Source organism: Anabrus simplex, chromosome 7, assembly GCF_040414725.1.
Source record: "Anabrus simplex isolate iqAnaSimp1 chromosome 7, ASM4041472v1, whole genome shotgun sequence".
Lineage (NCBI taxonomy): Eukaryota > Metazoa > Arthropoda > Insecta > Orthoptera > Tettigoniidae > Anabrus > Anabrus simplex.
In genome coordinates this window covers 130,855,057-130,875,000 of record NC_090271.1, presented here as the reverse complement: position 1 = coordinate 130,875,000, position 19,944 = coordinate 130,855,057, and the positions used below count along the sequence as shown (strand labels likewise).

The following is a 19,944-nucleotide window of genomic DNA, read 5'->3' as shown; positions in this document are numbered from 1 at the left end:
TGTAGCCCTGGGATGGTCATGAATATGTACAGGTTTGTTCTTCAAGAAAAAACATCTTTTAAATTATTTTATAATATAAAAAAATATATTTTATAACTACTGTAGATCAGGAAAGAAAGAGGGTAGAAGCTTTTGAAATGTGGTGTTACAGAAGATTGCTGAAGGTGAGAAGGATAGATTGACTCACTAATGAAGAGATACTAAATTGAATTGGTGAGAGGAGATCGATTTGGCTAAATTTGACCAGAAAAAAAATGATAGGGGTAGACCAAGGCATGAATATGATAAGCAGATTAGAGCAGATATAGGATGCAGCAGTTAGTAGAAATGTAAAGATTAGCACAGGTTAGGATGGCATGGAGAATTGCATCAACCAGTCTATGGACTGATGACTCAAACAACAACAATATAATACACAGGTACATATGCCTCTATAAAGCATGAACAAGCCCTTCATGTAATGGAGGTCGTTACGATTTACACAACTCAACCATATTAGAAATGATCATGCACCATATGTATGATTATGGAGTGGCATCCATAGGGGACAAAATGCATGAAAGTCATCTGAGATGGGATGATCATGTCATGCATAGCAAGGAGCAGTCTGTAACCAAGACAATCTTGAGCTGGAATCCAGATGGACTTAGGCCCATGGGCAGCCTAAACCTCAGTGGCTTGACAGTGTTAAAATTTATATGAAGTACCAGTACACTAATGTCTTACCTAATAATAATCTGGATCGACAGAAATGGAGGTCAATATGCAAGAAAGCGGACTCTGTATAAGCAGAACAAATGCTTGAAAAATGATGGTGATAATATTTAATGAAATTAAATTATAAAATAAGTAATTTTATGTTTTTATCCTTTAACATCCGATAATAAATTTACCCTTCCTTAAAGTCATATTTAGTACATACTTTACTACAGAATAGTAAGAAAGCAAAACAACTAAAACATAAATGAAAGAGTTCTCAAATTCAAATTTCTAGCCAAGTGATAGTTGTGTGTTGTTAAAGTTATGGTTTTTTCATGATGAACTACACACTTTCAGGAGACTAATGCATTAGTTTTTTAGAATATAAGTAATTTAGAGCATTGACTATCTTTTAAAAATATTTGTACCTCCTTTTTATGTTCCTTAAGGCGACACTGCGGAGATAAAAACTGTTATTTTGGTCATTTTGGAAAATATTTTTTAATGACTGGAATTGAAAGGATTGTTTCTCTTCTTTCTTGTCACAAAGTTATTCCATTGAATTCAAACAATTTTTATCACTTTAATAATGCTTTGTTTGCCATTCTGCACAGAGCAGAAATTGGTGTGGCATCTGCTGAACTGCTTTGTTAAGTAATGATGTCATTGTTATGTTTCCATTCAACCAAATATGCCTGTTCTTTGTAATTACACATCAACGAGATGGGCCAACAGCCCCCCACTCCCGGTATATTTATGCAGAATCCAGCTGTAATATCTACCATATTTCTGATTGAATTTATAAAGCCTGTTATGGACTAATATTTCAGTACTCGGCTGTCATTGAGCAACATTGTATGCTTGTATTATTATTCCTGCTGGTACTGCAATAGTGCCAACAACTGTAAGTTTTGTTATTCTTGTATGTTTAATCTTTCTTTGTGAATTCTGTGGTGGTAGCCCATCTGTTGACTTTTGTGAAGTCCTCTTCTAGTTGCGTATCAAGATATTATTATTATTATTATTATTATTATTATTATTATTATTATTATTATTATTATTATTATTATTATTATTATTATTATTATTATTATTGAAAGATAGTGTGCTATAATAATTGATAGCTTGTATCCAAGGGAATAAACAATATGCATAAACATAAATCAGCCTTAGCTAAGCGATAAATTGCTGAACTTTTGATAGGAAAGAGATGGGATCAGCTATTACTAAACAGGAGTCTCCATCGAAGAAACCAGGGACAAAAGGTCATGAAATGTTATCAGAATCAGATTGCTCTCCTCAGGAAAGCATCACATCAACTTCAAGCCATGCAAGTCCTGCACCTACAGCCAACAATCATGACATGACAAACTAAAATCCCCATAATTTCGACTCAAGAAAGTTGCATTGAAAAAAAACAAAATGCAGGTGAATCATTTTCCGTTCTTTGGAGAAGGAGAAGGAGAAGAAGAAGAGAGAAGCTTCCAGAGCTACCAGTATTCATATAGAAGCTGCTAAAAAAGAAAAGGAAGGAAAAACACTTGGTTCTGGTGACTTTTAGATAATGAATCAGGAAGAAAACCTCACTTGAACTTTGCTTTAATTTTCCTGCCAATTGTAATTTTACATTTAAATCCCATTTTTCTCCCATAATATTCTGCCAAATATAACAAAATTTGTATGGTATATGTATCATAGCTATATTAGGAAACCTGCCTATGGAATTTTTCATTGCAGAATTTTTTCAAGTAGTAGGGATTTCTAAGTCCAAAATTTTAGAACATAAAAATTACACAAACTTTAGTGTGATATATCTCCTTATATGAATTATGTACAGAAAAACTGATAAGTAGTGCTTTTTAAGCAAGTATTATCTACCTAATTACAAATTTTCATTAACATGTTAATTAAATTTCATGAAAAAATGGAATTATAAATTTTAAAAAATCACAAAAAATTTTTTTTGGAAAAACTATTTATATATTTATGTATAATGCTCGTGGTATCTCTACTTTTATATAGGTGACATTCCACTAAAGTTTTGTGAAAATCCATGCATTAGGTAAAAATACCTGTTTATCTCAGGAGTGTCACCTTATAATGCTGGTGTATTAGTACTTTTTGAATAGTGATATTCTTGTAGCTCATAGTTTCATGTGACTGTTTGATATTCTGATATTTGTAATTTTAAAAAGGGAAATATTTCTCCACCAAAAATTTGGCAAGAGAAACACCTTCTTAACTAAAAGAACATTGTAGACAACAAGAAATAACTCTAAAACTATAGATACTTCTGTTATTATTGAGGAGAGTAACCTTTTTTTAATTACAGATAGATTTATAATGAAGGATGCAATAGACATTAACATCAGTATTCTAATAAATTGGCTATGTATGTATGTATGTATAATAATAGTGATGACATCACATGATCCCAGTCTAGTTCTTTTTATTTCAGTACGTTACTCTGCAGTTTATGTAAAGTCAACAGGTTCAAATTTGTTCAATAGATCCTGCTCAATAGATCTTCCTCGTAATAACACTGATTGTTTTTAATTGTTTTAATACTAGCAACTTTACACAGAAAAGGAAAACAATATAAACAATAACACAAATTATTTAAAGTATAAAAAATATTGTTTGTCATAAATTTACTTAATGATAATTTTTTTATTGTAACTTAATTATTTTTAATTTTAAAATGGTGAATTGCTGCATGTCTGGATATATTTTTATCATCGTACTGTATAACATTGGACCAAGATTTCTATTGTGATTGAAGGCTGCAGTTGTTAACATTTAGGTTCAAACAAACAAAGTCAGATTGTTTAGTTGTATAATTAAGAGGATATAACAGGATTTTTTTGCAATTTTTGTGTAAAACATTGACTAAAATAAGTTTGGTCTCTTTTGAACACATGAAATTCAGTTGTATGTTATAGAATATGTAACTGTTTCATTGCATAATCTCTGTGTCTATACTTCTTCACAAGAGATGCTGGTCTAAATATTTGGTAGTCCTAAAAGTTCAGAGTATTTTTTTAGGTGAACTATGACTGTGTTCTTCAGTTAAGTTTGGTCATAGTATAAATTCTTCAATCTTACTGGTTTTAGGATATGGATAAGCAGAATTTATAGTTTCAACATGTTCTTAAATAAAACAAAACAACATTAGAGAGAGAAATGCATTTATTTCTGCTTCCCCCATTTAGAGGCTGCCAAAAAGACAAAGCTTACATGAAATTTTTTTAAAAATAATTAAAGGGTCTTTTAAAATAGGTCCATAAATGATAGGTATACTATAGTAAAGCCTACTTTGGTGAGATTTCAGAGTATTCTTTACCATATGCTCCTCACACATAATCAGACTATCAATGTTGGTAAGTACAAGCTGATTGGAAAAATACGCTTAAGTACTCATCTGAATAACCCAAATAGTGGCATGTAAAAGAACCCCTGCAGGACAAAATTCCAGCATCTCAGCATCTATGAAAACCATAAAACCATAAAACCAATAGCATCATCATCAAACCACTAGCAAAAAAAAAAAAAAAAAAAAAAAAAAAAGCAGACTCCTGCTATACATCATTGAAAATTCTTGATCACTTTCACTGAAGTCCTGTTATACATCACTGGATATTCTTGATCACTGCCCCTGAGGTACTGAAATTAAATATCTGAAATTTTGTACACACCTTCATGTCTGTACATGATAGTATCAGATGAAGCAGCAAGGTGAAGGGGTAATCACCTGACTGGTATATATGATAGTTTGCTTGCAAACATCTGAAAAGTCCTTGGAAATAAATTCACAAGAGACATACCATCAGTTTCATTATTCAGCAGAATATTTTGTCATGAATTAGCCTATATTGCAGATCTGTATCAGGTACATCGGGCTGAATGGCTCAGATGGTTGAAGCACTGGCCTTCTGACCACAACTTGGCAGGTTCGATCCTGGCTCAGTCTGGTGGTATTTGAAGATACTCAAATACATCAACCTCAGGTCGGTAAATTTACTGGCACATAAAAGGTAGTTAGTGGGATGTAAATACAATAACATTATTATTATGTATCGAATACCTTCACTGTTGTAAATCTCATAATTAGACCGTATTGAAGATAATGTATTAAAGTTAAAAACTTTTTATTACCACCTATTCAATACAGAAATAATGCACTCAGTTATTTATAAAATATTCATGGGGTACATTGGTTAATAGGACATGTTTCATTCGTCTTTGCGAACATCATCAGCTATAAATATACAAAGCTTAAGGTCAGGGCCCTGAGTTTATTTAAATGGTTAAAAATGTCATTATGTTAAAAGAATGGTAAAGTTGTGATAAAAGTGGTTGTATAGTATTAAAATTAGACTGTAACATATTATACAGATTAGCATCAAAGATTTTTCATAAAGTACAATGAATATTAATAATCTGAAGAGTAAAAACAATCATAAAGGTTGTTAAAATAGAAAAGATGTAATAGTAGACATTAAAAAGAACTTCGATGTTTGAAGCATGGATTAATTGAAGAGTTGTTGGGTATAAACTTGAAGTTTTAAATCTGAAAAGAAAGAAAAAAGGGAAGAGTGAAGTAATGTTTTATGAAAATAAAAAGGGGATGAAAATTGTAAAAAGGAGAAAGCTTACCTGTTAGACCGGTGAAAATATTTGCTAGCGATGACAGCGTGAATAGGACAAGGCAGGCCACTTGTTATTGCCTCTAGTGAATTGTGTTGAATTGAGACAGATAGTATTGTAGGCACTAAAATACGTCCATATGTGACGCGTGGATAATGTTGAAAGCATGAACTTGAAAATTATTTTTAAATCTGAAAAGAAGGTAAAAAGGGGAATTGAGGCGTGTTGTGACAAAAATTAAAAGGGAGAGAAAGAGAAAATTGAAAAAGGAAACTTACCACTGTAATAGAAAGGGAGTGTCCGCTAGCGTTAACTGCGTGAGGCAAACTGGCAAGCGGCTTTGTTATTGCTTCTCGTGTTGTAAGTGTGCATACGTAGAGGCAGGGAGTGAGTCATGTGAGGAGGGGAAGTAGCTAATTCCTTAGACGCGCCAGATGTACGTGGAGGGGGTGTCACATGGGAGGGTGGTGGAGTAGTAACTGTTGTTACTGAGGAAATGCTCTTAGCGGTTGGATAATTAAAAATGTTCATAAAGTTGTTGTTATTTATATTTAAAAAAGGGAGTAATTCTGGGATTTTCTCAATTAATGGGCTTTTGATTTCTGAAATTTCGTTTAAGTTTTGATTTCCATTGAAATGTTGGTCCAAGGATATGTAAATATTCTCAAACTCTGTCATTAGTTTGCTTTTACTGACGTATTTTAGGATTTAGTGCCTACAATACTATCTGTCTCAATTCAACACAATTCACTAGAGGCAATAACAAGTGTGCTGCCTTGTCCTATTCACGCTGTCATCGCTAGCAAATATTTTCACAGGTCTAATGGGTAAGCTTTCTTCTTTTTACAATTTTCATCCCCTTTTTATTTTCGTAAAACATTACTTCACTCTTCCCTTTTTTCTTTCTTTTCAGATTTCAAAACTTCAAGTTTATACTCAACAACTCTTCAACTAATCCATGCTTCAAACATCGAAGTTCTTTTTAATGTCTACTATTACATCTTTTCTATTTTAACAACCTTTATGATTGTTTTTACTTTTCAGATTATTAATGTTCATTGTACTTTATGAAAAATCTTTGATGCTAATCTGTATAATATGTTACAGTCTAATTTTAATACTATACAACCACTTTTATCAAAACTTTACCATTCTTTTAACATAACGACATTTTTAACCATTTAAATAAACTCAGGGCCCTGACCTTAAGCTTTGTATATTTATATCTGATGATGTTCGCAAAGACGAATGAAACATGTCCTATTAACGAATGTACCTCATGAATATTTTATAAATAACTGAGTGCATTATTTCTGTATTGAATAGGTGGTAATAAAAAGTTTTTAACTTTAATACCTTCACTGTCACCGTCACTTCTTTAACGGTAATATGGAAAAATTCATCACCCGAGTTGTCATTGAGCTACAGTATTTCAGTCATTTCCCAACTTCCCAGGTAGGCCGTAGCTTCTTTTCTATTTCACAACACACTTGACAACACTCTCAATATGCTCTTGAAAACACAATGAGGCATTCTGAATGCTCCAGCTCGACCTCTGTTCAAATAACATATAGCAGTCACAAAGCCTGCACATAAGCAAGATGAAATGTATACCATCTTTGAGGTATACTTCACTTGCTGTATCTCCCATCTGTAAGTTAGAAACATAACTATAACAAAATATGCCATGGGAGCTCAGTTTAAACTTTATTAGTACACGGGAAAGCTTATCCGACTTAGGTCAAATATGGTCCTTCACAATCGATATTCATTATTCGACTTAGGTCGCGTATGGGAGGGAACGTGTGCTTGATCGAACACACTATCTCAACTCAAAAAATCAGAGCTATACTGAATGAGTCACTCAGCCTAGCATCATCCAGTTCCATGGCCAACTACAGTAGTTAATATACTGGCCTTTGGTCCAAGGGGTCCTGGGTTTGATTCCCAGCCACATTGGCGATTTTAACCATCATTGGTTAAATCCTCTGGCTTTGAGAGAGAGAGAGAGAGAGAGAGAGAGAGAGAGAAAGTGTGTGTGTTCAACAATAGATTTCATCGTAGGTTGGGCTCAATCCTCACAAATGTGCATGTCTCCCATGTGCATCAACTCGAAAGACCTTCACTTGGCCTCTGAAGAGGCCATGTATTATTATTATTATTATTATTATTATTATTATTATTATTATTATTATTATTATTATTTGTATCAATTTAGGAAGGCTCGGCTTGTGCCGGTAACATAATGGACTGACTCGGCCTAAGCAAGGAGTCACCCTCTTGATTATGAAACTACATGTACATGTATCTACAAACATTTACAACATAAATAATTATAACATATACATTTATACAATAAATACAAACAACTTCAGACAATTTCTTATGTCCCCGTTTTGGGAATCTGTTCTTCTGTATTACTGGAACTGCAGCCTGGAACTTCATGCTGTTTGGCGTGAGTCAGAGGAAAAGTCGTTCCTAGGAACTTTCTCACAATGTGGCAAGTGCTCAGAAGGGTGGCTTTCTGTAGTTCTACATATGTGTGATAATGCAGGTTTAATGCAGCCAGAGAGCTGTGCAAGCATTTTGGAATAACACCAGTACATGATATTACTATTGGAACTGTGGTGACTGATTCTAGTTTCCACAGGCGTTGTATTTCTATTGCCAGTTCTGTGTATTTTGATATCTTTGTGGCTATTGTTGTTTGCATATTGGAGGTGTTTGGACAAGCTATTTCTATAAGGGATGCAGATCTTTTAGATTTATCGATTAGAATAATATCTGGCCTATTGTTGCTGAGCGTGACATCGGTTATGACTTCTCGGTCCCATAGTAGTTTCTATGAAGAGTTTTCGAGAATGGGTGGAGGTGTATATTTCCAATATGCAGTTGATGACTGAAGAAATCCACATTTTACAGAAAGTTTCAGGTGAATGATTTTTGCTACCTGATCATGTTGGTGCTTATAATCGGTGTTGGCCAGAGATGGCGTGCTGTATGCTCTCTGTAGTTCTGGAACAGTGGCGGCAGTTGTCTGAGACAACTGTTGGATCATTCATGAAAAACCTACGGTAGTTCCGTGTAGCAATTACTTGATCTTGGATGGCCAGAACAAATCCTTCTGTTTCTCGGAAAAGACCGGAGTAGGTCAGCCAAGCGTGTGATGCAGGTTTGTCGATATGAGGCTGATCCAGTTCGTAGGGGTATTTCCCGTAAAGAAGTTTTTGCTTCCACATGGCCATATTCATCTCTTTTGTAGGTGAGGTAGAAACAGACATTTCTGGCAACGACAGATTGAGAGGTGTATAGTTTATATCAGCTCTGCACACAGCTTGATGAATACACAATGTATCAGCTCTCAAGTGGAAATATTCTCTTAGACTTGATATCACTTTGCTGTGTAAATTGACAATGGATAAGAAGCCTCTACCACCTTCTGATCTCAGGAGTGTAAGACGTTCGGTTGCAGATTTCGGATGGTGCATATGGTACCGGGTGAGTGAAACTGCTGTTTTCATTTGTAACTGCTGAAGTTCTGTTTGGGTCCATTTTATTATACCAAAGGAGTATGTGAGCAGTGGTACGGCGTACGTATTGACTGCTTTGGTAAGATGTTTAGCTGTCAGTTTTGATGATAGTACCTTGTTGAGGCGTGTTATATATTGCTGCGCGACATTTCTCTTGATGTCGGCATGTTTTATACGAGTGCTCTGATGAAAACCGAGGTATTTGTACATTTCTTTTTCCTCCAGCTGTTGTATGGATTCGTCGCTTAAACTAGAAGGTGTCCCTTGTGCTGAGTAGGATCCTCTGATGACAGTTTGGGTTCTGCATTTGTCCAATCCAAACCGCATGCCTATATCTGAAGAAAATGTCTTGGTAATTGAGAAGAGATGTTGGAGATGGGGTTTGGTAGAGGCATACAGCTTAATGTCATCCATATAGAGAAGGTGGCTGATTTTGAATAGCTCTTCTCGCTTATTCTTAATGCTAAATCCATACCCACTTGTGTTCAGTAGGTAGGATAGTGGATTTAATGCCATGCAGAACCATAATGAACTCAGTGAGTCCCCTTGGAAGATCCCTTGTCGTATTGGTATGGGTCTTGTTGCAACACTGCAGTTTCCTAGAGAAATGTGAAGTGAAGTGTTCCAGTCTGCCATTACCGTCTTCAGGAAGTGAATGATTGAGTGGTCAACTTTATATAGTTCCAGAACATTTATGAGCCAAGTGTGTGGTACTGAATCAAAGGCCTTCTGATAGTCAATGAAGCACGTGTATAGGTTCCTGGATTTATGGTGTGCTTGTTCCAGGACCACAGTGTCGATAATTAGTTGCTCCTTGCACCCCTTGGTATTCTTCTTGCAACCCTTTTGCTCCTCGGCAATGATGTGGTTTTCCTCACAGTGTTTCAGAATTCTGTTGGCTATTATAGAGTAGATAAACATGTTATAGGCCAATACTTTGCTGGATTTTGCAGATTTTCATCCTTTGGTTTCAGATATATGATGCCAGTGCACAGGAAAGCTGCGAATGTTGCCGGGTTGTCTAAAAATTTCTGGAAATGTTGAGTCAGAAGGAAATGAGTACATGTAAATTTCTTGTAGTAATAACTGTGTATACGATCAATGTCTGGGGCCTTCCAGTTCTGCAATTTCTTGATGCCCTGTTGTATTTCTCCGATCACAACAGCCTTGGTTGCCATATGCTTCACTTCATTAGTTCTATCTTTCAGTTCACTGATCCAATGGGCTTCCGCATTGTGTTCTATTGGGTTCGACCATACACCCGACCAATAGCTGTGAATTTTTTTTCGCTGGGCCTATTTCCATCTTGTGTTCTCTTGTTCAGATTGTTATAGAACTGTTTCTCATTTCTTTTGAACATTGCGTTCTGTGATTTTCTCTCTGTGGTGTTTTGGTATCTTTTGAGGCGCTTGGATAATGCGGCCAACTTTTGCTTCATGGTTTCGAGGGTTTCTTGTAGTACTGTGCTTCCAGGTTCCTCCAGATTCTGCCTTGAACTGATTTTCAGAATTTGAATAATTTTGTTATTTAGGCGTTTCCCTCTTACTCCATTCTTGTATTGCTGCAGGCGATTCACGTCCTGGCGGATTTGGATGATGCATTTTTTCAGGCGTTTTGCCCAAGGTGGTTCTCTCAATATTTTTTTTTTTTTTTTTTTTTGCTAGGGGCTTTACGTCGCACCGACACAGATAGGTCTTATGGCGACGATGGGATAGGAAAGGCCTAGGAGTTGGAAGGAAGCGGCCGTGGCCTTAATTAAGGTACAGCCCCAGCATTTGCCTGGTGTGAAAATGGGAAACCACGGAAAACCATTTTCAGGGCTGCCGATAGTGGGATTCGAACCTACTATCTCCCGGATGCAAGCTCACAGCCGCGCGCCTCTACGCGCACGGCCAACTCGCCCGGTCTCTCAATATTTTCTTGACAGACTTATTGTTAGGCAAAATTGGCTTTCCATTGTTCAATCGTACTGCAACAAGTGCTGCACAGTATATAGCAGTATGTACTTCAGGGAATGTCTGATGCTCTTTCAGATATTCTGGCAAGACCTTCGAATTAAGATCTTCAATGATTTTTCCAAACTTTCTGGACGATTGCTGCCTTGGCAGTATGGGTCGTTGTGTAGGTCGGTACCAGAATATTCTAGAAGGGCCTTGTAGAATTCAACATGTGTCTTGTCATGGAGGTCAGAGCTATCTAAAAGTATCACTTTGGGAGTACTTGTATGTACTGTTATATCAGTATCAGGTGGACTGTTAACCGTTGAGTCAGATTTGGTACTTCCAAGATGTGGATAGAGTTCTTGTGTTACTTCATGTCTGATTCTACTAAGAACAGGACCCGGGATCAAATTGTTCTTGATGATTGATCTTTGTTGATCTGCAATGCGCTGTTCAGTAACTTTCATTGTTGGGTACTGATTTATAAAGGCTGTGTGTAGTTGTTGCCTATATCCTGCAATTTCAGTTTCAAGATGAATTATTCAAAGATATGCCCGCATGATAATTTCATTCATATCACTGTTCCATTTAATGCGTTTTTTGGGCTTACTGATACGAGAGGTCGTACTTGGCACAAAAGCACTCGCACCAGGTGCGGTATGATAATCAGGTTCTTGTGTTCCGCCATGATCGTCTTGAGCTACTGTAGCTTGTTTGGGTGACCCGATGGGAGCCCAGCAGCTTACGCTCCCACCACCACTGGCTCGCATGCTGTCATCTCTAGCGGTGGCTCCAGAGATGCCCTGGCATACCCCAGGCAGTGGCATTTTCCGAAGCACAATTTTAGAACTCTTCATAGTTGATTTTTGCTTTTTATAACCTACAGCTAGGTGATGTGATGTTCAGCCACTCCATTGGAGACAGACGCTGACCACTTTGCTGCTTGCTGCAAGTCAGACGCAAAGTGGATTTGGGTCGGTTCTTCCGCCCTCTTTGCCATTAGGATATGTCCTTTTCTGCCGTTGAAGCCGTTGACCATTTTTCCTGACACCTCAGTTGATCCGTGGGTTTGGCGAAGCCTTTTTCACACCTGTCCTGCATATTATTATTATTATTATTATTATTATTATTATTATTATTATTATTATTATTATTATTCAATGTATAATGATTATAGGCTGCCAAATGGTTATGCATGGCATGATATATTAATGGCACTGTAGCATGTGCTTCATTGTATCACAGTGTTGTATTAACGATAATGTTTGGAACCCTTAGTAGTCAACAAGATGCACTTCACACCAGATATTTTCTCTGCTCATTGCAATACCTTTTCCTTCTGTTATGCTTTTAACATGAAAAAATCATATTGCGATTTTAACACTATTAAATTTTAGGCAGTTTCTTAAACCTTTAGAATGCTGTTGATGAAATGGTTTGTTGCTGAAATCTCAGTATACTTATTAGCTATAGCTGATTGTGGCAATATTGTTAGGGTGTTGATTTAAATGGGCAGTGCAGAAGAAAAGGGGTACCAACCCTACTGAAATGAATAATGTATTGTGGCAATAAGGGTTATGAGAGTTCCAGCTAGATACCACACAGTATACTGCAAGAAGGGCAGACTACTAGCATGTGAAACAGTAGATCAAGTCTCAATCATGGCTACACCAATTTCCAAGATGTAAATCTAAGGTTAGGCTAAGTTAACTATAGGGGAGGTCATATTTTCATGTCACAGTTATAATTATTCTGTAGCTTTTTACTATACATTTAGTAATATCATTATGTATTCAGTTATGGACAATAATTTTTCATATGATCACAGATACATTATGTATTTCTTAAACTGAAACATTACACACAGTTTTAAACTAGTAAATTATGGGATAGCATTTAGTGTGAGATATTTACTGCATTATTTCTGTATTACAGTTTGACAGCTGACAACAAAGTGACCATGAGTGAAGTAGAGAACTCATTTGGAGGCAATATTTGCCGCTGTACAGGATATCGTCCAATCCTGGATGCCTTCAAAGCATTGGCATTAGATGTTTCATCTGAACTACGCAGGAAGTGTCAAGATATAGAAGTGAGTTAAACACTATTATGAAACATCAAAGGTATACATTGGTATACTTTGAACATTTAAAATTTCTGTAGAAAGTGTCTGTATTATATGGAATTGTGAATTTTAAATCCTAAGTTTGATCAAATTTTCACAAGAGCCCCCATTATCAAATTTTGAAGGTCATAAAGTGGTATCATTTCGACTATACTGAAATTCTTATATTGACATTTATTTCTTCCAGTAATTTCATTTTTTTATAGTCTATAATGGTATGCCATGCCTGTTTAACTACTATTGATTTTCTGTCCATATGAAACATAACTCTGGATTTGCAAATATACCATGAAATGGGTTATTTAATATCTGAAATATTATTTTATTACATTAGAATGAAAATTGACTTTTAATGAAAGTAATTAATAGTAAACGTACACCTTCATGATTAAAACGATACATGCATTTCACCTCCATTGACGAAGTGCCTGAAAAGAGCTGCACCCACCTCAGGATAAGGCCACAAATTTACTTATTAATAGTAAATGTACTGTAATTTTATCTTCCTTTATGTACTTCAGGATATATGTGCTGTACCTTGTCAAAAACAATGCATCTGGCAACCTCAAAAGAAGAATACATTGGAGATAAATGGTTCACAAGCAACATGGAACAAACCAAGGACAGTTGGTGATATTTTCAAAATATTTAATAACATGCCAGATGGTCCATATATACTTCTTGGAGGTAACACTGCCCATGGTTAGTGAAATATAAAAATATAACTTTTACCTTATAATTTAAAAAGAGACAGCTATAAAGGATTTTTTAAAACCTGGAACAATAGACATTATTGCATCACAGTTTACTGAGCATAGTTTTAATTTCAGCCTTGGGAAACAGTATTTCCAGGTATTATCATCATACTGAATACTTGGTGTCTATTCCAAAAAATATAATTTTTGTTGTAAATTTTAGGCTTTAATGTTCCTATTACTTTTCCTCTTCATTACGTGTGTGTGGAGGGGAAATGTAAAAAGACATAGAAGATTTTCAGATGAGAAAGGGCTGGAATCTGGAAGGTAGCAGCTGTGCCCTTAATTAATGTACAACCCCAACATGTGTTTTGTATGAAAATGGAAAAACATATTCTCACTTTTCCATTCCAGGTGTTTACAGAAGAATGTATAATCCTCGGACATACATCGATATATCTGACGTGGGTGAATCAATCAATCAATCGATCAATCAATCAATCAATCAATCAATCAATCAATCAATCAATCAATCAATCAATCAATCAATCAAGTTTTATTTACTTCTCTATGAGTGATTTGAATTCAGGATTTGCTAGTGCTCCTACTAGGATATCACATAAAACCATTAAGAAATGGATTTCAGGCTGGCTTAGCTGGTGTTGTAGTAATAAAGTATTGAAAACATTGTATTTTTGTTTCTTTTCATTTTCTTATCGTCACAATTTGTGAAACATAAGTTACATGTTGATCAATAAACTTTTATGTACATTTAATCTACCACAATCATTGGCTCAGCACACTTCCTACTGCTAGCACAACCAGTGACCCCTTCAATCCAAGCCAATAAGGGCGAGTATTTGGTTGAAACTGAGCATGGTGGATTTTGACCTTAATGTGTTGAAGAGTTGAAGTAATTGTATACAGATCTGTCTAATTCCTTATTATGGGTGGAATTATTTTGATAGAATCTGAAGTATTCTTACGGATCCTGTAGTCTGTTTAAACAATTTGACTGTCAACTATGTGAGGTGAGTTGGCACACCCATTGCCTTTAATATTTACCATAGATGCTGCCACTTTACATAGCATAGCAAATTAGTACATTCACAGCCTATTGGAGAGCATTCCTAATGAAGTCCTTACAAGCATTTAAATACCGTATTTACGCAAATAATCCCAGCCACCGAATAATCCCCGCGCCCTAACTTTAGGAAGGCTGATTTTGAAAAAATGCCAACATTGATGCAAATAAAACCTGCACCCTAATTTTGTGACTCAATTTTTTAAATTATCACCCTCTATGAATTTAGGAGGGAGATATGTCTGTGAAAAGGAAAATAAATAACCAATATCAGTTTATTAGCATACAAGGATTCATTCTCACTTTTCCATTCCAGGTGTTTACAGAAGAATGTATAATCCTCGGACATACATCGATATATCTGATGTGGATGAATTGCACCAATATTCTATTGGCTGTCAGTTGAAACTGGGTGCCAATATCACACTCACAGATGCTGTAAATATTTTTTATTCAGTAAGCAAGGAACATGAATCTCAATATGGCTACCTAGAAGAGCTTGCTAAACACATTGACCTCATTGCAAATGTACCTGTAAGAAATGTAAGTGAAGACTTCCTTAATATTGTTTGTTAATTTTATTTGAACAATTTTACTTAACATATTGAATGCCACTACACAAATAATGATGCTGTTCCTCTGGTGCCACAATAAGGAAATAGTAAATAGGTTACCCTTAGTTCATGAACAACATGTTTATGATACAATATGGGTATATAGGTATTTTAGAAAATAAGGAAATTTCTTCATTCACTGGTTATCCTCATGGGAGTGATGTAATATCTCATTTTTGCTAGTGCCTGAGGATCATGTGTGTTCATCAGTCACATAAACCATAATATAACAGCTTAGGTTTCACAGACAGCATCTCAACAAACATAGAAGAGATTACCTTCTGGGCTTGCAGGCCATGGTCAAATTGGGTTAGTAGTTGCTCACATTTCACCAGAAACTGTGCCCAGCATTCTCAAGGGGTCTTCCCTTTTCAAAGGTCAGAAGTAGATTGAAACTGGTTGTGGTCTCCCAATATATCATCATTTCACCTGCAAAAACTGCTATGTGATAATATTTTTGGAGAAATACTGACCTGCAGCACATATATTATGAAGAGCGAGAATTCCATAACAATATTCACACAATATTGAATCTCAGATGACAGAATCTTACTAGCCAAAGTTCTAAGTTAAAAAATATCATGTACCATGGTGGTTTTTGCAGGTGCAACAATATATTGCAGTAACCATATAACTGCACAGTTCAGACTTTTTGCTATACTGAGTGGGGCTCGGTGCTGCTTAGTTGACTGTGGTGGCTGGCAGTCACTGATTGGTTGTGCTTTCGCTCAGCTGTTCTCTGCTCTTGCATCCACTTATCATCTTTATCTCAGCAGTTTTGATTATGGGAATCTAGGCTTTGTTTACCCATTTACTTTCTTCCTTTCTGTCAAAATTTCAATCAACCAACAATTGCCAGTCAACGCAGTCAATCGATCAGCGCCGAGTCCCTCTCGGCATAGTAAAAAGTCTGGATTGCACAATTAGCAGTGCAACATCACCATATATATTGGGAACTAACAGCTGCAATTTGAATCTACTTCTGACTCTTGGAAAGAGCAAATCGCTGTTGAATGCTGGTCACAGTTTCAAGTAAACTGTTGGGAGCTACTAACCCAATTTGACCACAGCTTACAATCCCAAATGATATGCTTCTCTGTATTCACAAAAAGCATAACTTTTGAAAATGCCTGCTCGATGGCTATCCTGTATCTATCTGTTATTTGGCATTCTACACCTGAGTGAATTTCTTCTGAGGAAAACTGGTGATCCCCCTGGTAGTCAATGTGTTAAAGCACATATAACAATGGCATTAAACCATGGTATTTCTTACTCCATTTTTAGACTGTCTTTGCTGTATGTGAAAAAGCTGGGTGGTCTTGAAATCCAGAATTAAGCCAATGTTATTTTGCTAATAGCATGTTTGTTAGTCTTTTTCTATTAATAGATCTCTTGACTGTATACTTCCCTTGTTTCGTAGTGAACGTAGGCAACAATACATTAAATACCCTGTATATTTTTATTTATTGTTTCAGACTGGTACTCTAGCAGGCAACCTCTCCATTAAACATCAGCACCGAGAGTTCCCTTCAGACATATTTCTTATGTTGGAAACTGTAGGAGCTAAGCTAGAGATAGGTAGAATCTATATTTATCAGTAATTAATAAATTCTTATGAATGGTAACATTTAGTGTGATTCTGAGATTTTATCTTTCTTGATACACACAGTGCCGGCCCCGTGGTAGCATGCCTGCCTCTCACTCAGAGGCCCCAGGTTCGATTCCGGCCAGGTCAGGGATTTTTTTACCTGGACCTGAGGGTTGGTTCGAGGTCCACTCAGCCTACATGATGTCATTTGAGGAAAGCTATCTGATGGAGAGAAGGCAACTGTGATCTAGAAAACCAAGAATAACAGCTGAGAGGATTTGTTGCACTGACCATGCATCACCTTGTAATCTGCAGGCCCTCTGACTGAGCAATGGTCACATGGTAGGCAAAGGCTCATGAGGGCTGTAGTGCCATGGGGTTTGGTTTGATACATAAAGTGTCTTGAAGATACGCATATAATCTAACCCTCTTAATCCTTAGGGTTGATATTGCTACCTACATGTCAGAAATATAAAATGAGCCTACCTTGCACAGAAAAGACAACTACATTATATGAAATCCTCGCACCGAAGGGAATGGACAATTCCAAAATCATACTGTTTACTGCTTGCTGTTATAATAAATATACCAGTGATACTATCAAGTTAATCAGTTATACAAAGTTATTTGTTTTGGTAGAAAGTTAAATTAATGCCTTAAATTGTGAATCATAGATATGACAACGAAATGAAATGTCAAAGTATAAGGTGCGTGTTTCTGTAGTGCCACTTCCTGCAAGTACAGAGTATGTTGTCTTTGTGATTGAATTGGTAAGGCAATGGTCATTTTTGAAATAGAAAATGGCTCGACAGTTCAAATCCTACCTCATGTAGATATTTTCTAAGGTATTCATAGCTTCATTGTACATGGGCATGGTGGAGCATGTGCTATTGGAACAATGTTATGTTATGTATTCTACCCTTCTGCCAGCAACAGTCGGAGACCAGGAGACACCCCTGGGGTGTCTGATCCAATATTATGGATAAATATAAAGGATCTCAAGGAATTTTCATAATACAGTACAATAAACCCAAACTTGTGATTTCAGGTTAAAATGAATAACAAATTTATTCAAAATTTGGCCATCCTGACTGGTCACAGTAATGGATTATGAAAATGAAAATCTACAGCCTGTTTCCAGTCTTTCGACCGGGTCAGGAATGGAATGAATGAAGTCCCACCTAGCGGCGCGGATAGGAATTGTGCCGGCTGCCGAAGCCTGTCACACTCCTCTGGGGCAATGATTAATGAATGGCAGATGAAATTAAATGATACTGGAGAGTGTTGCTGGAATGAAATATGACAGGGAAAATCGGAGTACCCAGAGAAAAACCTGTCCCGCCTCTGCTTTGTCCAGCACAAATCTCACATGGAGTGACCGGAATTTGAACCACGGAACCCAGTGGTGAGAGGCTGGTGCACTGCTGCCTGAGCCATGGAGGCTCCAATAATGGATTATGATCATTAAATTTAATAGGTTATTTAAACTAACATCCAAAAATCTATCAAAACGAATGGGATCTTATAAATTATTCCCTGTCACTTCTAATTTACATTTAATTTTGTGTGAATTTTAAAATATCATTCAAACAATTAATGATTTAAATGTTCTTGAATTTTTGACTATCCACAAATATTTTATATTTTGCTTTTGAAGAGATAAATCAACAGAATAATTTTGACTTGATAACGTCTCATACCTCAGCCAGCCAGAAAGTGAATGTCAAGAATAAGCAGTCCATTTAATGTATATGTACCATTACATAGGTTAGTCCTTGTACTACACAGGGTACTTAACTGTAGTGAGCGAATGGCAGACCTGACTGGAGTAATTCTGGTGTCATTTTATCATGTTAAGAAACAGACTAATTAATGCAATAACCAGCAAATAGAAATAATAAACATGTACAGTGATTTTATAACCAAAATAAACATTCTCTTTGCAGGTTACAAACCAAATTGGTGATTTCACCATTGAAACATCATTTCCTACCCCTAATATGGGGTACCATTAGAAAGCTGCCTCTGAGGCTGACATTTTAGTACTACAAAAATTTTCCTATGACACTCCCGTGGACACAGTTATATGGGGTAGAAGTTGTGAAAATTTCTTAATTTGCTTTATATCAACTTCTGAATATGAATTCTGACACAGTGATGTGGGTCCCACTACAACTGATGAATTTTGTCTTATTCCAATATCCCTGTTGACAAAATATCCAATTGTCAAGTGAAAAGTGAACAGAAAACAGATACACTGCATAAGGTTCATAGATGACATTGGTGTTATTGCAGATTCAAAAAGAGACACAAACTGGATGCTGAGGATATTGAAGGGGGCTCTGGAAAATTGGAAACTTAAAATCAACACAATTCTTAGGCTATGGTAGTAAGCAAAAGTAAACCAAAGGGCAACTCAAGACATGACAATTGGACATGATGTGGGTATAATTGCATAGAGATTCTTTCTCCCAATATAATGGCACCATTGCAGTAGACATAGGGTCCGACTCGTTGGCTGAATGGTCAGCGTCCTGACCTTCGGTTCAGAGGGTCCCGGGTTCGATTCCCGGCCGGGCCGGGGATTTTAATCGCTTCTGATTAACTCTTCTGGCTCGGGGACTGGGTGTTTGTGTCCGTCCCAACACTTTCCTCTTCATATTCACACAACACACTACACTACCAACCACCACAGAAACACGCAATAGTGATAACATCCCTCCATATAGGGTTGGCGTCAGGAAGGGCATCCGGCCGTAAAACAGGGCCAAATCCACATGTGCGACACAGATCGCACCCGCGACCCCACAGGTGTGGGAAAAGTGGTAGGAGAAGAAGAAGAAGAAGAAGAAGATTGCAGTAGACATAGGACAATTAGGGTAGAAGTTACATGGTTTTGACCTACACACCAATGGTACAGAATGATATGGGGTACATGCTTGTGTTGTATAATTAGCTATCCATGTTGCTAGGCAACAAGCCAGATAAGTTATTTCACAATAAATAAATAATGGCTCATCCA

General features: G+C 36.4%; 1 protein-coding gene across 1 annotated transcript in view; it reads left to right on the top strand.

Annotated features, from left to right (window-relative positions):
• LOC136877740 (uncharacterized) overlaps positions 1-19,944 on the top strand; it is a 198,367-nt gene that overhangs the window by 73,125 nt on the left and 105,298 nt on the right. The window contains exons 4-8 of the mRNA XM_068228622.1: positions 1-32; positions 12,752-12,908; positions 13,463-13,643; positions 15,037-15,263; positions 16,810-16,912. The exon at positions 1-32 is cut by the window's left edge and continues 129 nt beyond it. Coding sequence (XP_068084723.1) covers positions 1-32; positions 12,752-12,908; positions 13,463-13,643; positions 15,037-15,263; positions 16,810-16,912 — 700 coding nt within the window. The remainder of the gene's footprint in view (positions 33-12,751; positions 12,909-13,462; positions 13,644-15,036; positions 15,264-16,809; positions 16,913-19,944) is intronic.